Genomic DNA, 21,421 nt, shown 5'->3' with positions numbered 1-21,421 from the left:
AGCTACGGCCTTCCTGTGTGGGGTTTGGATGTTCTCCCCGTACATGCGTGGGTTTACTCCGGGTCCTTGTGAGTGTGAGTATGAGCGTGAATGGTTGATCAATAATGTGTGCCCTGCGATTGGCTGGCAACCAGTTCAGGGTGTCCCCCGCCTACTGCCCAAAGACGACTGGGATCGGATGCAGCCCACCCGCGACCCTTGTGAGGATAAACGGTCCAGCAAACGGGTGTATTGAACCGTTTCTGCCGCATGATAATTTAATGGCGCTTGTGCTGCGCCTCGCGGTGTGTCCATCAGGGGGCGGTACACGAAACGGAAATGATAATAAAATAAAAGAAGAGCTCTCGGCTGTGATCACATGAGTTGATTTTCAAACCAAAACATTATTTTGGATGCAATTTTTACAGAACATTTATGGGCAGCGCGCCGTAATCGGATCTCGATTTGATTACTATTTTCTTTTTATTATCCGTCTTTAAGTTACATTTCAAAACTAATAACCGCTGTGGCATATTTTGCCATATTTGGATGTGGCTAATGACATACACAACCATAATGGCAAAACAGGAAGAAGGCGTGTTGTTTTTAAGTTTGAAGGGATGGGACGAAATTCCACCACTTCTACAGTATGTCGCCAGCAATCATTACAGCTGGCTGGTCTAGTGTTAAGAAACAGACCGAAACTGTAAGTATCATATCGATTTCCGCATTCATCTGCCATATTCTACCACATTTTGGCGTACCTCATTAAATACATAAAGACGTGGTATGAAGTTTGTTTTCGAGTCACTAATTAAGTCTTGGAACACTTTTCTATTGACAGGTGAAAGGTTGCCTCAATCACCTTGAAACCACAGGGAACCCTGAGTCTGAATTTAGATTTGGTGTATTTTTGCAACCGTTTACTATACAAAATTAGCTGTGACGACCGGAAGCGGCGCCGTGTTGCCGTTCCGTGTGAAGTGACTGGCGAATGTTATAAACGTGACCACTTAAAACAGCAAAGCCTTGTCGCAATTAGCCCTTCAGGGCAACCCAGCGGCTGGCGAGCGTCATTAAGAAGCTTAAATAGGCGGCAGGCAGGGATCGAGTCATAAAAGACACATCATCGATCCGCATACGTTGACTCGACGTGGGGAGAGCGTCGTCCCTTTTTTGAGGGTGATGTGATCACATTTTTTTATTGTGATTTTTGTATGAGTTAGCCGACAACGTCTGTGTGCGATTTGTGGGGGTCGAGGGATGCTCGGACGGAGCCCTATTTTGAGAGGCGGAGTTCGGCAGACTTCCTGACTAGTGGGCAGGCGGAAGCGGCGAGCGGGAGGCGGTTCTCTTGGGGGCGGGCTTCTGATAGTAGTGCGCGATACCGAAACATGTGTTATCGAACCAAGACCAAAATGTCTGTCGCCAGTTTCACCGATGTCAATACTCATTGGTGCTAATTCTATTTCCTTTTGGGGGTGTTGGGGGCGCTTCTTTTCAGATACTTGCTTTAATTTCCTACATTATTAATTCCAGGATGACTTTACTTACTTGTACTATGACTTTTGAAATCTTCTGTGTAATTATGGTTAAATACAAATTATTTTATTTTCCCGAATAAAAGTCTTTGTGCAGAAAGTATTTTCTGAGTGGGAAAATTCTTCACTGTCATTTTAATGAAGTGCATGGAATTGTTTGTCAATTGACCTTTTTTCATCACTAATGACAAAAGAAGCAACGGGGATTATTTCTACAATATACGTGTCCATCTGTTGCACATATTTTTCAAGTTGTTGAATGTGTGTTCAATGTTCTTCACTTCATTTTTGTGGCCTTGAAAGAAATAATAATGATAATGATAATAATAATAATATCCATCCATTCATCCATTTTCCGAACCAATTCATCCTCACCAGGGTAGCAGTTCTCCCCGGGCCTGTGTGGGTTTTCTCCGGGTGCTCCGGTTTCCTCCCACATTCCAAAAACATGCGTGGCAGGCTGATTGAACACTCTAAATTGTCCCTAGGTGTGAGTGTGAGTGCGAATGGTTGTTCGTCTCTGTGTGCCCTGCGATTGGCTGGCAACCGATTCAGGGTGTCCCCCACCTACTGCCCAAAGACGGCTGGGATAGGCTCCAGCACCCCCCGCAACACTAGTGAGGATCAAGCGGTTCGGAAGATGGATGAATAATAATAATAATATACTGTCTTCGTTGTTAATTTTCAGTTTTATTGTTGTACGAATGATTTTTTGTAGGCAACAGTGGTTCTTTTAAAGTGCTCCATAAATACATTTGAGTTGAGTGAAAGAAACGATCGATGTCAAGCAAACAAGCCAATGATGAAACAACCTCAAATCATTACTGCTCAAAATTTCTTGAGTAAGAAGATACAGTGGTACAGTATCACTATTGCCATTTGCTTAAAAGATTTGCGATGCCATGCCAAAATATTACACTGTGCCTGCAGATGATCAGGACTTTTGGTCTTTAAAAAAAATCCTCATGATTCTGCGCCAAAATGCCTGAAGATCTTTGTGTACTTGACCTTTTGATTGTGCGTTATATATCGACACGCTTGAGACTTTTTATTGTTGACACTAAACACATTGCAGTGATTCCATTTTTTTTATACCGGAGACAAATTCCTTGTGTGTTCTACATACTTGGCCAATAAAGATGATTCTGATTCTGATTCTGATTCTGATTGTTTTTAAAAAACATGTCGCAACCTGAAAATTCTGCACTTCAATTCTGATGTTGGGAATTGTAGTTTACTTTATTATACAATATGCTTTTTAAAAAAAATACGAGTAAAAACTAACAAACCTGTTCTAAAAAAATAAGCAAAATGTGTTAAAAGTCCAACCAAAATAAAAACGAACCAAAATTAAAAATCCAAAGCTATTATAACGCAGATTTGTAGATACACCAAGAGAATAGACATTTAAAAACATCATACTCAAATTCATTTTTAGAGAATTAAAAAAGTGAGCAATATGACAATGGTCATTGCTCACTTTAGACAATGGTAAATCAAACGTGAAAAAAATACGCATGATTATTTGTATTTGCTAACAATTCCCTTTGAATACAAACAACACGTCGATTAATCACGCCGGTATCAGCTCGTATCAAACGCAACGTGATCGACGTCTTGTATCGATCCGCCCACCAGCGTCTCCTATCTTACTTTGTGCGGGCTCGCTCACTCACATTGTGTGTGCGCGCACGCCAGCAGCACGTTGGTTGCTTTTTTTCCTCTCATCTCGCCTCAACTTTACGCCCATTGAGCCGCGCTCTCGTTCTCTCTCGAGAACAAAACCCCCCGCGACCCCGACCCGGCTTCTTATTATTTGCTCCCCTCGCGACCAAACATGTCGGCCTCGGCGGCAAAAGTGAGTAAAAAGGAGCTCAACTCGAACCACGACGGAGCGGACGAGACCTCCGGTAAGCGCCATTGGCGGCCTGCTTGTTTCACCGCCATTTTCCCCCCCTCACTTTCTTCCCCGCAACGCATTTTCCACGCGTGCCCTCACTGCGCTTTTGTTCGCGCGCCTCGTCTTTCGTGGGCATTGGCTCGCGCTCTTGTTCAAATTCGACCATTTGGCCTCTGCTCGTTCGCACTGCGGCTCGTTTTGTTAGCTTAGCGTGCTGTTGTCGGGCACGGGGGAAGCCATGTTAACCCCCCTCTTCCTCCTCCATTTAGCTTCGTTAGCTGGCGTTTGAGCCTCACGAGTTGGTCTTGCGTGCATTTTTTCTCGCACGTTCATCGCGATTTTTGAGACCATTGTGACGTTCCGCGAGCGCCCAAATGAAAGCGGTCCCTTTCATTTGTTGGCGTTTTGCTGGCTAGCGCGTGTGCTAGCGTGTTGTTGATGTAGCGGTTACCTAACGCTATTCGGACGACGTTTTTGGTTGCGTTTAAAAGCAATTTGTAAAAGTGCGTAATTCACTAGTTTTCCCCGCTCGGGAAACGGGACAGTAGCGAGATAAAGTAAGAGGGGCTGAATGATTCTTTCGGCGGGGTTCTAGCGCCCTAGCTAGCTCCCACTGCTGCGTTGCTCTCGAACAGTCGAGTCGTGTGTCCCACATTTAAACCACGCGGCCTCGCAGGCGGCCAGCAGCCGGCAGGAAACAACGAGCCACAAATCCCGCGATTGGCCGTGAACGCAACCTTGCCGTGTGCCCCTCCACCGCCGCCGCCGCCACGTTCACGGACCTAAAGTGTGTTTTCTGGAGAATTCCAACGTGTTTTAGCTTCCCCAAACGTGCCAGGAGTTGTGGAATATCTAAAGTACTGCCGTTTTCTAACGTTGTTTTTATTTTCTCGCCCCCAACAGAGAAAGAGCAGCAAGAAGCTATCGAACACATTGATGAAGTTCAAAATGAAATCGACAGGTAATTGAATTATTTAGCCGCCCGCCCCCCAGGGTGCGTACATGACCCCCCCTCCCCTTATTTTGTGTTCACAAGCAGCATGAATGAGCACAAGGTGAGAGGTTTGTTACTTTTTAATTTCAGTGTAGAATGGGTATCGAATGGTATTTTTCACTTTCAATTACTTGGCTAAAAAAAGAATTCATGCAAATGAAACGCTATCATTGAAAAAAATAATACCACTATTCTTCAGAACAATAATTTAATTTAAATAACCACAATTTAACTGCACTAAGGAGATTTGAAAAATGTATTTCTCCAACACATTGTAGCACTTGCCTATCGGTTAATGTTGACTGCATGAATCAACACAAAAAAAGTCTCGCCCAAGCTAGATTTTAAATTTAAAAATAATTAATGCACAAAAGTTGAAGTGTATTGAAATATCCTTCCTGATTTTTAGCTTTTAAAAGTTTTGTTTAGAAAAGTTTCGGCTTGGAATGGAAAATGAATGGCACACTACAAAAGGCAAATGATCATTTTGCTAACCAAATTAGCCTCGGAAAATCACTTCTCACCTTTAAGTTGAGCAAAGCAAAACTTTTACTTTCAATAATCACGCTTGATGAGAATTTCAAGTAGCCTTTTGAGAGGAGAACCGTGACCGAGCTCATAAACGATATTTTATGGCAAATTATTATTAGTGTTCCATGAACACAAGTGCAAAGAAAGATGTTATTTTCTACTGAAGTTAATTGAATCAGTACATAAAAAATCTGAATGATTTTTGGCGTTTTTCTGATCTCATGAGAATTGTTTTTTTTTTTTTTGTTTGTTTGTTTTTTTTGTGTGTGAGCAGGTTGAACGAGCAGGCCAGCGAGGAGATCCTGAAAGTAGAACAGAAGTACAACAAACTCCGCCAGCCGTTCTTTCAGAAGAGATCGGAACTGATCGCCAAAATCCCCAACTTTTGGGTCACCACATTTGTCAACCATCCGCAAGGTCGAGACACGTGAACCGACGCCCCCCCCTTGCTGCCGCCATCGCCTTTATTCACCCCATTTGAAATTGTCTCCCACAGTATCTGCCCTACTGGGGGAAGAGGATGAGGAGGCGCTTCACTACCTGAGCCGAGTGGAGGTGACAGAGTTTGAAGACATCAAGTCAGGTTACAGAATAGATTTTGTAAGTACAAATCTTCAAGTCGTTCTCTCGCCCTTGGCACAAAACGGCGGCGGGCCTTAAACAGCGAGCTCGCTTTTCTCGGCAGTATTTCGACGAGAACCCGTACTTTGAAAACAAAGTCCTTTCCAAAGAATTCCACCTGAACGAGAGCGGCGACCCGTCTTCAAAGTCGACGGAAATCAAATGGAAATCAGGAAAGGTAAGGCCCAAAATGCGCGTACTCGATTTCTGTGTTGTTTTTTTTTTTTTTGAGGCCTCTATTGATATTTGGCAGTTGAACCGATTTCATTTCAAAGAAATCCTAAAAAATCGGGATGGAGAAGTAGTGACACTGGGTGTTAGGACAATGCGGGCTTTATTTTAAGGTATCGTGTTTCAGTGGGCGTTGTTGATACCAGCCATAGATAGTTGGATACTTTTATTAAGTACTCCTTTGCAGTAGCTGCCGCCATACTACAGCGATTTGACGCATCGGTGAATCGTCTGCACCAGAAAGGGCGCTCTGCGCTCACAAAATTGAATTTTAGAAAATGTGAACATCCAGACTGAACGAGATCACTCCTTTTTTGAGTCCTGTAATGTTTACAATATTAAAGATGCGTTTTAGCTTTACCTCAAAAGAATATTTACCAAAAAAAAGACTTTTTGGGGCCAAGGTGTTTGAATTGAACATCATCATTTTTGCCTCATGTTGTTAAAAAAAAGTACATTTATGCCGATTCGACATGAGCTAATATCTGCCAATAAATTGGTATCATTTGGAAATAAATATTGTAGCCACATTTCTGGTTGGTGTCCCCCCCCGTGCCTAAATAACGATTTGTTTGTGTTTTGGGGTAAGGACCTGACCAAGCGCTCAAGCCAGACGCAGAACAAAGCGGGCCGCAAGCGGCAACACGAAGAGCCAGAGAGTTTCTTCACCTGGTTCACTGACCACGCCGACGCCGGCGCAGACGAGCTCGGCGAGGTCATCAAGGATGACATCTGGCCCAACCCGCTGCAGTACTACCTGGTATGTGCCCCCCCCCCCTTTAAAAAAAAAAAAACAAACACAACTGAGCGCTAAAGCGTCGTGGTCATCAGGTCCCCGACATGGACGACGAGGAAGGCGACGGTGAGGAGGACGAAGAGGACGAGGAAGGGCTGGAGGACATCGATGAGGAGGGCGACGAGGACGGAGAAGACGACGACGATGACGACGGGGAAGACGGAGAGGTTAGTAACAAGCCGCTCATTTGATTTTGGCATTATGTGCCGCGCGCAACGACTAATTTGCCGATTGTCCCACGCAGGACGACGAGGGTGAAGATGACTGAGAAGCCCGGCCGCGCCCTCCTCGCCTTTCTAGTCCCCCCCCCCACCCCACCCCCCATTTGCTTTATCACGTTTAGTCATGTTCGGGAGCAAAGGTTTATTTTTGCTGTTCATTTTTTTTTTGTTTTTTGTCATTGTTTTAAGTCTCCATGCGTGCGCTTCATTTTTGACATTCGGAAGCCTTCTCCTTCACCCGCGGGTTCCATTTTCGCTCTCTTAAAGAAAAGGCCGGCGGCACTTTTTCTCCCTCCCCCCCCAATTGTGAGTATACGTTACGTACACAGCCCCCGGGGTTCATCATCTCTCCTTGCTCTCTTGTTAAAGATATGACATAATAATAAATAATTGAGAAAAAAATAGAATCTCGTAGAATTTGAAGATACTTCCCACAGATGTGCTCCTGTTTCCAGGTGTGGTGAGAAGAAGCCATGGTGTAGTCACCTTAGCACTAGCAGACCTCATCATTATCTTTTATTTTTGGAAGATTTTATTTTTCTTCCCCCCCCCCCAACAGCTCATTCCTTTCATGTTAAGAGGGAGGGGAGGCATGTTGGCTACTAGTATGGGAGGGGGTGAGTTAAGTGGGACCGGCGGGGGGTTGGGGGCTGCGACAGAGTGGTTATTTTGACACCATTTCTATGGGACATTTTTTTTTTGGTTTGTTTTCATTGTATTGTTTTACAGATATCCATGGAATTTGAAATGACATTTTTAATAAAGAACAAAATGGGAAAAAAAAGCTTGTAAATTTTGGCCCCCCCTCCCCCCCAATGCTCACTTCATGGATATAATTAAAAAAAAAATCCTGGCTTCACCTTCCTTTTTCCGCTCGGCGGTGGGGAAAGAAACTGTTTGAGGTGTAAACTTACTTTTTGATTCAATAATAAAAATGTTCATGTGTATATCCACGTGTGTGTGTGGGAGTGTTCAAACGGTACGTCAACTGATGAAGGATTTGGGGGTGATGAGCAGGCTGGAGGCAAAGTCCTCACTCAGCAGGCGTTTTACAATCAGAGCCAGGAAGGTCTGGTTGGAAGATTCGAAGGCCGACGACGTGATGGTGGCGGGCCAAGAGCTCGGCTGGAAGGCCCAACCTTGAACGACAAAACGGCTTCGTGACTGCAAGAAAATGCCGTTTGATGCGTAAGAACGTCCCCGCTGACAGTTTAATAAATTAAAAGCGGGAACAGTTTGATTTTAGAACTTATTCAAAATACTGCTTATGGAAAATTTTACGCCTTCAGGTCGGTTTTTAATTTGAAAATAATTTTGATCGAAACATTTTCTTCGTCTCTATTTCCTTCCCAACACGAGCAGCGGACGTAGATATGGCCTCGACCCACCTAAGTGCGCCCTGCACTGCGGGCATGAGGCCACAGTCCAGGAGAAACCCGGGAACCAGGAGAAGTGCCTCTCTGCCGGCCACCGCTTGTCCACGTCCGCCCTGCGGAAGGTGGCCACTTCAAACTGGAGGCCGTGCGGGTTCTCGAACGTTTGGACGCGTATTCGCCGACCTCCGGGCAGCGTGTGATTGCGCCCTGACAACGCCATGCGGCTGTGCACGGTGGCGATGGTGTCCGAGCTGAAGGCCAACTCGTGTCCGCACTCCCGACACAGAAAGAGAGTGTCGGCACTGGTCGTTTTCCCCGCCTCGGTGGCGGCGGCACACGCCGCGGCCAGCCGGCACACGGCAGCCACAAGTAGAAACACACACGAGATTATTTCCATTTTGTGGACGAGGCCTCGGTGCGATAGAGTCATTGGCGCATGGATACAACCGTCGCCAGGCACCTACCGTGGGCCGTTAGCACCTTTTGTTTTTAGCATTGACAACTGTAATGCCCAAGCAATTAACCACTCACCAAATGTTTTGGGTTAATTTAAAAAGTCTGTTTTGACAGGGCACGCGTTTACAAAACATATCCACAGGTTAACGATACGATTGTGTGGACTTTTAGGATTATTTTATGCTAGGTCATACCCGGAAGTCAGAAACTTCCCTCGTTTTTTTCAGTACCGAAATCTTTATTTAATCATGTCAACATTTACAATTATTGCAAATAAACATACATAAACAACAAACGAAACTACAAATAACCTTAGACAAAAAACATATAAGGCGTCTCGAGTAAAAAAAATAACAGAAAACATTGATCCACCATTTGCCTCGTTAACTGCGTAACTGCATCATGACGTTATGATTTGATGCTACTGCCACTTCCGGATCCCACGCGCGATCATTTGAAGTGCAACGTTTGATTAATCTGTTTTAAAAAACACAATTCAGACCACTTTTTTTCAAATTGTGAATCGGAGTTCCTTGGAAACATCCGTCTCTGACTGTAGCAGTAACTACGGGCAACAACGATCAAAATTCATCTCCGCCAATCACTGAAGCGAATTCTTGGAATCAACCAATCAGAGTGCGCATATGTTTTCCGCACGACCAATCGGGAAGCGTTAGTTTGTCGCTCTTATCACTTGATGAGTTTGCTCGTGGTTGTTACTTTTACGTTTAAAAATGTGTCTTCTCGTCGCATATTGATGCTTTTTTTAAAATAGAAAATAATCTGAGAGGTTATTTCTTTTGGTAAAACGTGTAATGAGGTTCAGTTTGACATTGGGGAAAAATGAGAACGAGACATTCTCCTTCTCCCGTTCACGTCCACGTCGTGGAGAGCACACCCGTGCATGTTCACATGAGAAGGAGCCCCAACAGGACCCCGCAGGTGAATATAATTACAAATACATCTAATTATATAAGATATTTTAAATTTATTACACATTCTGCATTAATTTGTAGTTTGTTTATACACAGAGACCATGTAGTTGGTCATACAGTCTCCTGTGGTAGACGAGTACTTCGGCGTAGGAAACTATACTGTAAAAGATTAGACTACAATGGACTGGACCACACGTCCATACCTGTCAACTCATACGGTTTAGCCATAGTTCATACGGATTTTGTGGTGAATCTTACGTATATAACCGTATCGCACAAATCATACGGATTCTGAAAATGTCCGGGGTTTTTTTTCTTCACCAACTCCAAATGATTTGTAGTTGGTGAAAAAAGTAACGCAGGAATACAACTCTGAACACAGTAATGCCACTAAGTAGAATGATGATTAGACATTAATAATATCATTGAAAATTTCGTGGGTTTTTTTCTGCCGTTATTTTGACATATAAAATGCTTTGGTATGTTATAAGGATTTTTTGCTCTTTATAAGTATTTTTTTTGGTAGTTTATATAGTTTGGCGCTACGAATAGTTGACAGGTATGCATGTGTCAAGGTCCAGGGGCCAGATCCAGCTCCCTACGTCATTTTAAGTGGCCCGCGGGAGCAAATCATGTGTGTCAACTGTCCTGATTCTTGCTGAAATCTGTATTAAAATTTTCATGGGTAATAAATAACGTTGAGACTTTGCACCGTCTCTCCGAGGGAAGCCGTAACTCCGAAGTGGCCCGCGACAAAAAATGAGTTTGACACCCCTGGACTAGGATCAACAATTCCTGTCCTAAACTATGGTTGCATTTGTTGTTGTGCAGGAGAGGAATAGAGATTTTCAGGTGAGAGGGGAGCGTGGGAGATCTACAGGTCGAGCCCCTTGGATCCCTCCTGGAATCTCGGCTTGCAGACGAGATCAGGTCTCTCTTTCGGATTGTTTCCACATCAGCATACCGTATGATGCATGTCTTATTTATCTTGTGCGTTGAATGTCGTTTGTGCGCAGAGAAGCCGAGTGCCGTCAGAGAATACTCGGCGGGAAACCGATGAGCAGGACGATGACACCACGACGCTGAGGAAGAACCTCAGCCTGCTGCTCAGAGAGCAAGAAAACGGCCAGCGTTCAAACAAGTAACACTCAACGAACGATACACCGAGGAGTGCTAGACTATGCATGGATACACTTGTACAAGAACAACCTGTGCTAGACTACAGTGCTACTTGACGAGAGTATGTTAAACTGTCACTGTACTAGCCTATGCTACAGTAGACAAAACTATGCTAGATTAGACTACGTTTGACCAGACTATCTTGGACAAGACTAGTTCTAGTCGGCTTTAGACGATGCCAAAGTATTACTACTAGACGAGAGTAGACAATCAGCTAAACCGTGATTAGATGAGATGACGCACGACTCGACTATTGCTAATTGCTAATTTTGAACAAGACTATTCCTATGCCAGGCTAACTATACCGTTGCTAGGACAGAATAGGCTATGCCAGACAGACTATTACTAGACTACACCTGACTATGAGTTCTATTACAATTGTAGTATTTGAAAGACAAGTACAATACATTGACTAGCGGGATACTACTCCTTTATTACACCTTTATTACCGATTCGTCTTACTGTTTATTGTGTATGATAAATCGCTCCATGTACAGCACTTTGTATGCAGCGATGGCTGTTTGAAAGTGCTCCAGAAATACTGTTGACTTGACTTGACTACTCGATCATGGAGTCTACTCAATGTTAGAATGGAGTATTTCCCTGCTAGACTAGACTATTACATATTATGCAATATACTATTACAACAGACCATGCCCGCCAGACTATTTAAGTACTAGACTAGAATATGCTACAAGACTACCACCGTACAGGCTGGACTGTAACTACGCTAGTGTAGACATGATGCGAGACTACGGAATCTTCTAGCTCTGAAGGAGATTTGTATGCACGTCAGTGGACCGGACGCGTCCGCAAAGACGGAGGTCCTGCTGCGAGCCCTGGTGGAGGCAGAGGTGGATGGTGTGGCGGTGGCCAACCAATTGACCTCCTTCAAGGAAATCCTGGACAGTCTGGCTAAGGTAATTTGACCTTTTGACATTGGACGTACTTCCAGGTGGCAAAATTCAATTTGCATCAGGAGTAAACAAACGCTTCCATGGCATTTGACCAAAGCGTTACTGAGAGCACAGGATAACCAGTTTGAATGATGATTCGAGTCTTCTTCGCTACCGCCGAAGTAGCTCGGCACCTATTGTTTAAAAATATTATGGCAAGGTCTTTATATACGGTCGGTGGCGGCAGACTCTTAACAAGATGGAGGTGGTGGGGTTCCGCAGGACCGGCACCCGTCCAAACGCCAAATGTCCGCAGTCACACGGCAGCGGCAGCTTCTCGTGGAGAAGATGGAGATCTTTGACAACACCAACCACAGCCTCAGGGACCTCCTCAGAGACTGGACTCATAACCAGGTACAATCGGTGTTTTCCAGGCGTAAGGTTCTAGACTATGCTAGAATAGTCCACCACGAGGCCAGACTATGCTAAACCATGACTTTTACCATCCTAATCTGGGATATATTGGACCAGACTTCTAGTCTAGTAGAAGACCACTAGTCGTCTAGACTATGCTCCAGTCCTAGTACAGCACGACTGAACGTGTTCTTCCTCCTTTTAGCAGAGCGAAGCAGAGAGACACTCTGAGGAGAACGAAGCATTCAAGAGGAGGTTGGCCGACGTTGAGGCTGAGAATATAGTGAGGATCTTAAACCATCACTTATGACCGCAACCACCAGAACATAATCAGGACCGAGAACTGATTCAGAGAACAGATGCTTTGAAGGTTTTGTGTCTTCCAGAGACTTGTGTCCAAACTGTGCAGCAAGGAGAAAGAAGCTTCCCAGCTCACAGAGTCATTGGAGTTTGAAAAGGTCCGGAAATACGTACGAAACGCCTTCAGTCACTAAACACGTTACAGTCTCGGCTTTGCTAGTCCGTTCTAGACTAGACCGCTGCTAGAGAAGACCATAGGGGGATAGGCAACGGTTCAGAGCAGAATACTTGATGACGAGAAGAGGCTACGCAAGACGAGACCACGAGGTGGCACTATTGCTCGCGTAGACTCTGGACTAAATCAAGGGACTAGACTATTACTAGTCTAGGCTAGGTGCAAAGTAAGACTAGACCGTTTGCAGGTTAGACCAGACTATGATAGACGATAACTTTTCAAGAACTGGAATAGGCTGGAATAAGATCGACTACATAAGATTTAAGAACTCCATCCTCGTCTAGACTCGCCCGGACTGTTTTATCCCGTCGTGGATTAGTTGAGGACCACCGGTCATGTTACACAAAGCGTGTTACAAACACATTTGGTGTGGATGCCCACATGTTTTATCTCTCCGTCTTCTCCTGTCAGGAACACGCCAAGACCACCGAGGAACTGTCCAGGATCCTGGCATCCACTCGGGACCATTTGGAGTCTCAGCTGAGTCGAGCGCAAGCTGAAAAAGTCACAATGGCCGCTCAGCTGCAGGTCCACTTTCAAATTAAAAATGATCAACCGCTCCACGTTGCTAGGCTAGGCTAGCCAACGACGTACCAGACGATACGACACGAGACTCGACGACACAAGACTTGACCGTCCTTTGACTAGGCTAAATATGGCATGGACCAGAATGGTCTACGACCAGACTGGACTACAATAGTCGATACGATGAAAAAGTACTCTTCTAGACTCAAATATGGTATACGGTGTTCATATGAAGCTAAAACTATTCCTATTTTGACTACTCTAGCCTGAACTAGACCATGACAGAGTAGCCTCAACCGGACTAGTCTATCGCCATCTACTAAACTCCAGGCCTTTTCTAAATCAGCATCTGCAGCAGACCTACGAGCAACGGCGGGAAAACGACGACGAGGCCGCCCTGGCGGTGCTCACCCGGCACGCCGAGGAAGCGTCCAGGCAAATGGGAGCCAAACTGCAGGAGAAGGTACGCAAAAAACTCAACGTTTTCGAGTCCAGACTAAACTAGGATGGACCACCCGAGACGATGTCAATACAGAACATACCGCTCGCTGTTCCGTCCCGCATTTAACTTCACAGTACTTCTTAAATATTCTAGTACTGCACCAGACGATGACGAATTAAAACCACGCTTGAGAACCATCTTGCCATACTTGAGCATTAAGAGACGACGCTGTTACTAGACTATACCGGTCTACTCGCAGTAATAACGCAGTAACGACTGCGTTATTACTTCACGAGGGACTCGTGCCATTCTAGACTCTTATAATACTAGACTATCGATATTACTGGACTATTCTCAGTAACAGAATTCCAAATCGAGACATATGACTTAGACGAGATGCTGCAAGAGAAGGTAACTGGGATCACCTTCCATTGCTTTTGAAGGAGTCGCAGCTGGCGCAGGCACTGTCCACGTGTAGCGAGCTGCGCCTGCGCATCTCAAAGGAGGCGGCGGCCAGACGTCAGCTGGAGGACAACATCGCGGCGCTCAAATTGTGAGTACGCGCGGCGCCACTAGCGTATGATAGACACGGGAGTGTCTTTTCCCTTCTCTCAGGCAAGTGAGCGAGTGGAATGCTCAGCATCACGTGGCCGACGAGCGAAATCGCGGCGAGAGGGAGGAGCTCCGAGATCAGATCCAGCGTTTGAGTGCCCAGAACACCGCCGTGGCGCTAGACAAACGGTCCTTGCAGGTATCGGACGTCGCGGCGATTCGTAACGGGCCGCGTAGGTTCAGCGATTAAAGGGGGTTTGCGCCTTCATTCAGGCTCAGGTGACGTCCGCTGAGGAAAAGCTGCGAGTCGCTCAAGAGGAAACGCTACACCTCAGGGCTTCGTATCAGAAACAGGAAGCCGTGTTGGAGAAATACAAGCGGAGGGTACGCTGCGCGGCCGTCGAGGTTTCACTAGCGCGCGGGCATGAGTTGTAGCGTGTTAGCATGCGCATTTGAGATCGTGATAAGTCGAATGTACTAGACCATCCTAAAACCATCTTGGACCGGACCGCAGCATAGCAGATGTACCAAACCGGATCCGATGTCTGTCAGGCTCAGCAGGCAGACCTGCAGTGCGAGGAGCAGCGTCTGAAGGTGGACGAGGTCCAGCTGGAGGCTCGGGAGGCCTTGGCGGCGCAGGAACGGGAGCAGGAGCAGCTGAGGAAGGAGCTGCTGCGCCTGCGCCAGCTGGAAACGCTTCCCGAGCGCCTGCGCAGGAGCGAGCAGCACCTGGCGCAGGCGCAGCAGGAGGCCGACGCTCGCCAGAGGAGGAACCTGGAGCACGACGCCGCCCTTGCTGAAGTCAGACTCAAGGTACCGGAAGGATGGATCAGATCCTGGGAAGCCTTTAGGCGGGGGTCTTTGAGCTTTGATTTGGCTTTTCTGGGGGGGGGGGTGTTGTTCTTCCTTTGTGTCCCAGAGTTCTCTTTATGCAAGTATCTGGATGGTTTGGATTTTTGGATGTCCTAGACTTTGGATGCTCTCACACTTTGGATTTGCGTGGTCTTCGGATGTGATCGAGACCGAGTATTTCTTCATCCGTGTTGCTTTTCAGGTGGAACAACAAGGCACTCAGCTGGAGGCGTCCCAGCGTGGGAACATGCTGCTGCAGGAGGAGAACAACGTCCTCAAAGAGAAGCTCCGGAACCTGGAAAGGTAACAACAACTTGCTGCTGCTGCTGCTTCCTGTCACCTGTGTGGAGTTTGCACCTTCTTCCCGTTCTTGCGTGGCTTTTCTCCGGGTACTCTTGCTTTCCTCCCACATTCCAAAAAAACATGCATGGCAGGCTGACCCAACACTCCAAATTGTTGTGGTGAGTGTGAGCGCGGGTGGTTTATTCGTCTCCGTGTGCCCTGCGATTGGCTGGCGAGCGGTTCAGGGTGTCCCCCATCTAATGCCTGCGACCCTTGTGTGGATAAAGTGGAATCGAAAATGGGTGCGTGGTTGAAATATCATCGCTGTGTGTGTGTGTGTTTTCCTGCAGGAAGCTGGAGTCCATGCGTGTGGAAAACAAGGAGATGTGCGAGGCACTGACCCTGAAGGAGGTCAGCGCGATTAGCGTGCGGGAGCAGCTGGAGCAGAAAAGCCGCGAGAACGCCGTCCTGGCCCAGCAGCTGCAGCAAACTCTGGACGACGCCCAGCAGCAGGCCCGCCAAAGCATGGACAGAGTCCGAGACAAGGAGCGCCGCTCCCAGTCCAAAGCCCTCGACCTGCAGGAACAGCTGAGCCGGGCTGAGGCGCAGCTCAGTCAGCTGCATCGCAGTAAGGAGGAGGTGAGCCCCCGTCGCCCGGATCCTGACCGCCTTTCCAAGGCCTTTGTTGTGAAAATAGCCGGCGAGGTGCTTCGGGTGGACCGAGTAATTGCCGAGCTGTTTAGTTAAGTCGTCGAGGTGATTGGGTACCGTCGTTAAGAGGGCGTGGCTCGTTGGCTTCCCTTTTCTGCAGATGGAACGTCGCTTCCAGAACCAACTGAGGAACCTGAAGGAGCGTCTGGACCAGTCGGACCAGACCAACCGCAGCCTGCAGAACTACGTGCGCTTCCTCAAGACCTCTTACGGGAACGTCTTTGGCGAGACTTTCCTCCCCAGCTGACGCCCGAACGCGACAGACTTTCCCCTTGAGTGGGGGGGGGGGGGGGGGGGGCGATGGACGAGCTCATTCCAAGAAAAAGGCAGGACCAAAATCCGAGGTGAGTTTGGACTTCTTCAGTTCAATATAACCTTGAATAGAATACCCGCCCCCCCCCCAAATAGATTTTAATAAGATAAAAAAAGGCTTCGGGTTTCAAAAGAATCTCAAATCAATTTGAAAAAAGGAAACGGCGATGAAAGCGCAAACGTTAAAAGATGGCTTTGAGGTTTTGGAAAAGAAGACTACAAAAATGACAATGGCAACAGTACATTCAAGAAAAACGGGGGGGGGGGGGCAGAGAAAAAGTTGGCCATGATAGGCTGAGCAAAAATAGGAAAAGTGAAAAAAAAATGTTAGAATAGAATATACATATTTGACATCAAATTTTATTGATCGATGCCTCGTTCAAGCTCAGGATATTTTTTTCAAAACGTTCATCATGTCACCCCGAATAAAAACATGGCAGACGCCGGTCTTGGTTTTTATTTTGAAATTGAAGCTTTTTACTCGCACATTTGACGCATTAGTATTTGTCCATTCGGACAAACGGCGACCCCAAGGCGCCTTCATCCCGCATCCCCGGAAGCTCGACGCAACAATAAGTTAATTCGCACTTTTCGGCAAGCGGGAAAATGTCAACCGTCAAAATCCCACCAGGTGTCGCCCCGTGATGGCAATAACGCGCACAAAAAAGAAGTCCCGACGCCAAAGTAGTTTTGGTGTCTTGTGGCGACGAAGAAGGCAAGTTTACCGCGCTGACTGCGAGCGCCCGTCGCGGTTGCGGGTGGCCGCCTCCATGCGGCGGTACCACGGCTTCACTTTGGTGTTGGCCATCATGTCGTCAAAGGCCTCCAGGCCTTCCATCACGCGCAGGACGCCAAACACGGCCTGCAAACAAGTGACGGCGCAGATTTAAAAGAAATATTTTTGATGGCTTTGACAATAAACCCCCCCGCCCCCCTGTTCCAGACTCCTCTGATTGATGAAATGCTGCGATATAGCAGAATACACAAAAAAGGGAGAGAGAGAGACGGTCCATCTGTCCAGCGGACTTTCACCACCCGGAAGGTTAAGATAAGATAAGATAAGATATTCTTTATTTGTCACACACTGGGGAAATTTACAGCCTCCAGCAGCAAAAATGTAAGTAGGAAAAAAAAAAAAAACGTTTGGTTGTCTTGCGGGGGCGGCCCGGTAGTCCAGTGGTTAGCACGTGGGCTTCACAGTGCAGAGGTACCGGGTTCGATTCCAGCTCCGGCCTCCCTGTGTGGAGTTTGCATGTTCTCCCCGGGCCTGCGTGGGTTTTCTCCGGGTGCTCCGGTTTCCTCCCACATTCCAAAAACATGTGTAGCAGGCTGATTGAACGCTCTAAATTGTCTCTGGGTGTGAGTGTGAGCGTGGATGGTTGTTCGTCTCTGTGTGCCCTGCGATTGGCTGGCAACCGATTCAGGGTGTCCCCCGCCTACTGCCCGAAGACAGCTGGGATGGGCTCCAGCACCCCCCGCGACCCTAGTGAGGATCAAGCGGCTCGGAAGATGAATGAATGAATGAATGGTTGTCTTGCGTCAGGCGCGGCGGCGTCTGCGCGTTTGCTCACCAGGTCGGCTAGGTTGGGGCCTTGGCCGCCCATGAACTTCCTGTGCTTGCCCACGGCCGCCACCCAGTCGTTAACGGCCTTGTACAGGTCCTGACGCACGTCGTCTTGAAGGTTGTGTCTACATCGGAGCCGGTCGATTCCGATATTTGAAAAAAAATAGTTAACGAAAAAAAAAAAAGTAAGAATCATAACGAAATAAATCACAGCTTGAACATTTGCTTTGCCTTAAATGTTCAAATGACCCCACCGGCGACTGACTCACCGGCTCTTGAGGCGCTTGGCGATGACGAACATGGCGGCGGCGCCGACGTACTTGGCCAAGACTCCCTCCAGGGTGCCAAACTTGCCCTCGCGCACGATGTAGTCGAAGGAGGCCAAGGCCTCGCCGGTGCTGCGGTACACGTTGGGCGAGATCAGGTGCACCAGCCAATCGTCGGCCCACTGGCGCCACTTCATCTCCTCCCTGGAAGGGAAAAGCGGCGAAGAATAAACGTAGCGACGCGACGCGATGAGTCGAAGAAGCCGAGAGTGAGCGTAGGCGGCGGCTTACTTCTGCATGCCTTTCTCGGGGTAGACGGCGGCCGTCTCCTCCTGGCTGAGCATCAGCCAATACTTGTTGTTGTACTCGGTCACCTCCTTGCCGCTATCGTTGAGCGACTTCATCTCGGGGTAACAGCGCAAAATGTCCGTCATGCTGGAAGCCCTTGCGGGGGGAGCGCAGACGAGACGGTTGTCGAGGTCGTTTGTCAAACGGGCTTTTACGTAGCTCTTAAGCTAGCCGTCAAGCTAGTTACTGTAGTATACGCTTGTTCATGTTAACTTAGTTGTCAAGCTAGTTACTGTTAGGTTAATGTTAACTTAGTTGTCTAGCTAGTTACTGTTAAGTTAATGTTAACTTAGTTGTCAAGGTAGTTGTCAGGATGGTTCATGTCGTCATCAGGTAATTGTCAAGCTAGTCATTAATAGTTAGTTAACAATTGTAGTTGTCAAGGTGCTTATTCATATAGCTGATGAGGTTGTTGTTAATGTTAAGTTACTTGTCACGGTTGTCATCCAGATAAGATAAGATAATCCATCCATCCATCCATCTTCTACCGCTTATCCGGGGCCGGGTCGCGGGGGCAACAGCTTTAGCAGGGAAGCCCAGACTTCCCTCTCCCTAGCCACTTCTTCCAGCTCTCCCCGGGGGATCCCGAGTCGTTCCCAGGCCAGCTGGGTGACATAGTCTCTCCAGCGTGTCCTGGGTCTTCCTCGGGGTCTCCTCCCGGTGGGACATGCCCGGAACACCTCACCAGGGAAGCGTTCAGGAGGCATCCGAATCAGATGCCCAAGCCACCTCATCTGGCTCCTCTCGATGCGTGTATCCTCCCGGATACACTCGGCTGAAATGAGTTTTCTCCGCAGGGTGTCCGGGCTCTCCCTTAGAGATAAGGTGAGAAGTTCGGTCATCCGGGAGGGGCTTCTCCTCCACATCGAGAGGAGCCAGATGAGGTGGCTTGGGCATCTGATTCGGATACCTCCTGAGCGCCTCCCCGGTGAGGTGTTCCGGGCATGTCCCACTGGGAGGAGACCCCGAGGAAGACCCAGGACACGCTGGAGAGACTATGTCACCCAGCTTGCCTGGGAACGACTCGGGATCCCCCGGGGAGAGCTGGACGAAGTAGCTAGGGAGAGGGAAGTCTGGGCTTCCCTGCTAAAGCTGTTGCACCCGCAACCCGGCCCCGGATAAGCGGTAGATAATGGATGGATGGATGGATGGACGGAGAAATTCCCGATTCACAGCCGCAAAGTTATGAAAGGTAGAAGTCACGGTAATTGTTAAGGTCGGTCAGGTCGTTGTCCAGCTAGTCACGAATACAGTTGGTTAATAATGTAGTTGTCGGGGTGTTGATTGATATAGTCGTTAAGGGTGTTGATGTTAAGTTACTGTTAAGGTAGCTATCAGTGTCGCTACGAAAGGTCATCACGGTACTTGTCAAGATATTGTAGTTGTTCATATAGCGGGCCTTACTTGCTGACTAAGTAGGTCTTGAGTGAGCTGATGATGACGGAAGAGTCGTTCAGCTGCTGCAGTTTGATTCAACAAACAAACAAAAACAAGAGCTGACGTCGTAGGTGAATAAAAAAAAAACACTCAAGAGGTTAGCATGGTATAAGCGGGTAGGTAAGCGTGGTACCAGGTGCTCGTCCACCATGAGGATGGGAACCTTGCGGTAGGCCGACCACTTGATCTCCCGCCGCATGATGGGGTTGACCTCCACCACGCGGTAGGGCAGCCCGTGGTAGTCCAGGAAGGCTCGCACTTTGCTGCAGAACGGACACGTTTGGTACTGGTACAGCGTCAGGGACGGAGATGCTCCGGCGGGGGCCGCCTGAGACACACGTGCGGATCGGAACCGCGAATTGGTGAGACTTGGTCGCTCGTTTTTGTTGTAACGTAGTTTAAGATGTCAGAAAAACAACAAATATCGACACAGCTTTTCACAAAAATTTTGCTTTCTCCGCTACTTTGGTCAGAAACTGTTTTTTTTTTTTTTTGATGAAACGGACCCGTGTTCCAATTGGTAAAGAATTGAAAATGCTTGAGAAAAACTTTTTTAAAAATCTTGGGTAAGAAAAGAGCGACTCATTTTTTCTTTTGGTGTGCCCGGTGCTTATATGACCACAAAACACAAAGTTCTGCTTGGAAAATAGTGAACTGTTATGAACACCAAATATGAACGTGATTTTTCAAAAAAAAATGCACCAAAATACGCTAGCTGGAAAAAAATGACAACGATAGCGATACACGTAGAAAAAAATGACGTTGCCAACAATTTCTAGACTAAAACGAAAATATAAATGGCAAAATCGCCACTTAAAAGTGGTTTCGTCTTCTTGCGAACCACTTTGGGACGGGGGGGGGGGGCGCAAAGCATTCAAGTCTTTGATCTCACCTGAGCTTGCTCCTGGGCCAGCTGTCGCTGCTGGGCCCAATAAAACTTGAAGGTATGATACAGCCCCACACTGCCGCCGAGGAGGAAGGCGCAGCCCAGCGCCGCGTTTCCTCTACCGTGCTGAGACCACAGCGGCCCGGAGCGGGCTCCTGTTCCGCCGCCGCCGCCAGAGTAGAACCTCCGGGACGCGCGGGAGCCGGCGTTCCCCGGCAGGTGGACGCCCGTACCGGGTCGGCGGAGGGCAGGACTTTGCAGAACCGTCCAACCGACCTTAACCAGCGATCTGGTGCAGGAGGCCGCCATGTTGAGTTTACGCAAAGCTCTCCACAATGCACTGCGATCGCGTTGCGTAGTTACGCCTTCATCACAGGTTGGGGCTAGGCGCCGCCCTAACGTGACGTCACCACGTAGCTCTCCGCGCTTTTACTGTTCGCCGTCAGTAAATTAGTCAATAATGAACTGATTTAATTCTTGAATTTCTAAATAATTGCTGTGTTAACATTGCAGAAGTTAATAATTAAATCGAGTTGATCATTTTGAACATATTTAGTATTTGGTGTAGTCACGACATAAATTTACGGCAGCATACCCACAGGGGTTGAGTTAAAACTAGCGCCCACACAAAAAACAACA

At 47.5% G+C, this 21,421-nt stretch overlaps 4 protein-coding genes across 6 annotated transcripts; 2 read left to right on the top strand and 2 right to left on the bottom strand.

Moving 5' to 3' along the window:
- The first annotated feature begins 3,183 nt into the window (after positions 1-3,183).
- On the top strand, positions 3,184-7,761 carry seta (SET nuclear proto-oncogene a). Its single transcript, XM_052069088.1, has 8 exons — positions 3,184-3,430; positions 4,324-4,381; positions 5,220-5,362; positions 5,442-5,545; positions 5,631-5,744; positions 6,387-6,557; positions 6,629-6,760; positions 6,838-7,761. Exons 1-8 carry the CDS (start codon positions 3,358-3,360, stop codon positions 6,859-6,861), a joined length of 819 nt encoding a protein of 272 aa, XP_051925048.1. The 5' UTR covers positions 3,184-3,357; the 3' UTR covers positions 6,862-7,761.
- On the bottom strand, positions 7,112-8,620 carry si:ch211-51h9.7 (uncharacterized protein LOC558400 homolog). Its single transcript, XM_052069112.1, has 2 exons — positions 8,203-8,620; positions 7,112-7,953 (listed from the first exon to the last, which is right to left on the bottom strand). The coding sequence occupies exons 1-2, from the start codon at positions 8,618-8,620 to the stop codon at positions 7,799-7,801; spliced, it is 573 nt and encodes a 190-aa protein (XP_051925072.1). The 3' UTR covers positions 7,112-7,798.
- A 697-nt stretch (positions 8,621-9,317) lies between these two features.
- On the top strand, positions 9,318-16,314 carry LOC127602655 (outer dense fiber protein 2-like). 3 transcript variants are annotated; one of them, XM_052068939.1, is made up of 16 exons: positions 9,318-9,588; positions 10,413-10,511; positions 10,598-10,722; positions 11,557-11,680; positions 11,939-12,070; positions 12,279-12,353; positions 12,457-12,528; positions 13,017-13,133; positions 13,477-13,593; positions 14,016-14,125; positions 14,188-14,323; positions 14,398-14,508; positions 14,677-14,937; positions 15,179-15,279; positions 15,609-15,897; positions 16,070-16,314. In XM_052068939.1, the coding sequence occupies exons 1-16, from the start codon at positions 9,490-9,492 to the stop codon at positions 16,214-16,216; spliced, it is 2,115 nt and encodes a 704-aa protein (XP_051924899.1). In that variant the 5' UTR covers positions 9,318-9,489; the 3' UTR covers positions 16,217-16,314. The 3 variants fall into 3 exon arrangements, with proteins under 3 accessions (XP_051924899.1, XP_051924900.1, XP_051924898.1); XM_052068940.1 differs by having other exon boundaries at positions 12,276-12,353; positions 13,486-13,593; XM_052068938.1 differs by having other exon boundaries at positions 12,276-12,353; positions 16,070-16,307.
- A 313-nt stretch (positions 16,315-16,627) lies between these two features.
- On the bottom strand, positions 16,628-21,154 carry ptgesl (prostaglandin E synthase 2-like). The gene is made up of 7 exons (XM_052069039.1): positions 20,789-21,154; positions 20,030-20,224; positions 19,864-19,919; positions 18,403-18,555; positions 18,115-18,315; positions 17,853-17,970; positions 16,628-17,143 (listed from the first exon to the last, which is right to left on the bottom strand). The coding sequence occupies exons 1-7, from the start codon at positions 21,089-21,091 to the stop codon at positions 17,003-17,005; spliced, it is 1,167 nt and encodes a 388-aa protein (XP_051924999.1). The 5' UTR covers positions 21,092-21,154; the 3' UTR covers positions 16,628-17,002.
- Positions 21,155-21,421: the final 267 nt, after the last annotated feature.

The sequence above is a fragment of the Hippocampus zosterae genome, chromosome 6 (assembly GCF_025434085.1).
Source record: "Hippocampus zosterae strain Florida chromosome 6, ASM2543408v3, whole genome shotgun sequence".
NCBI classification, from domain to species: Eukaryota; Metazoa; Chordata; class Actinopteri; order Syngnathiformes; family Syngnathidae; genus Hippocampus; species Hippocampus zosterae.
The sequence above is the reverse complement of the archived record's forward strand: the minus strand, read 5'-3'. Positions and strand labels throughout refer to the sequence as shown.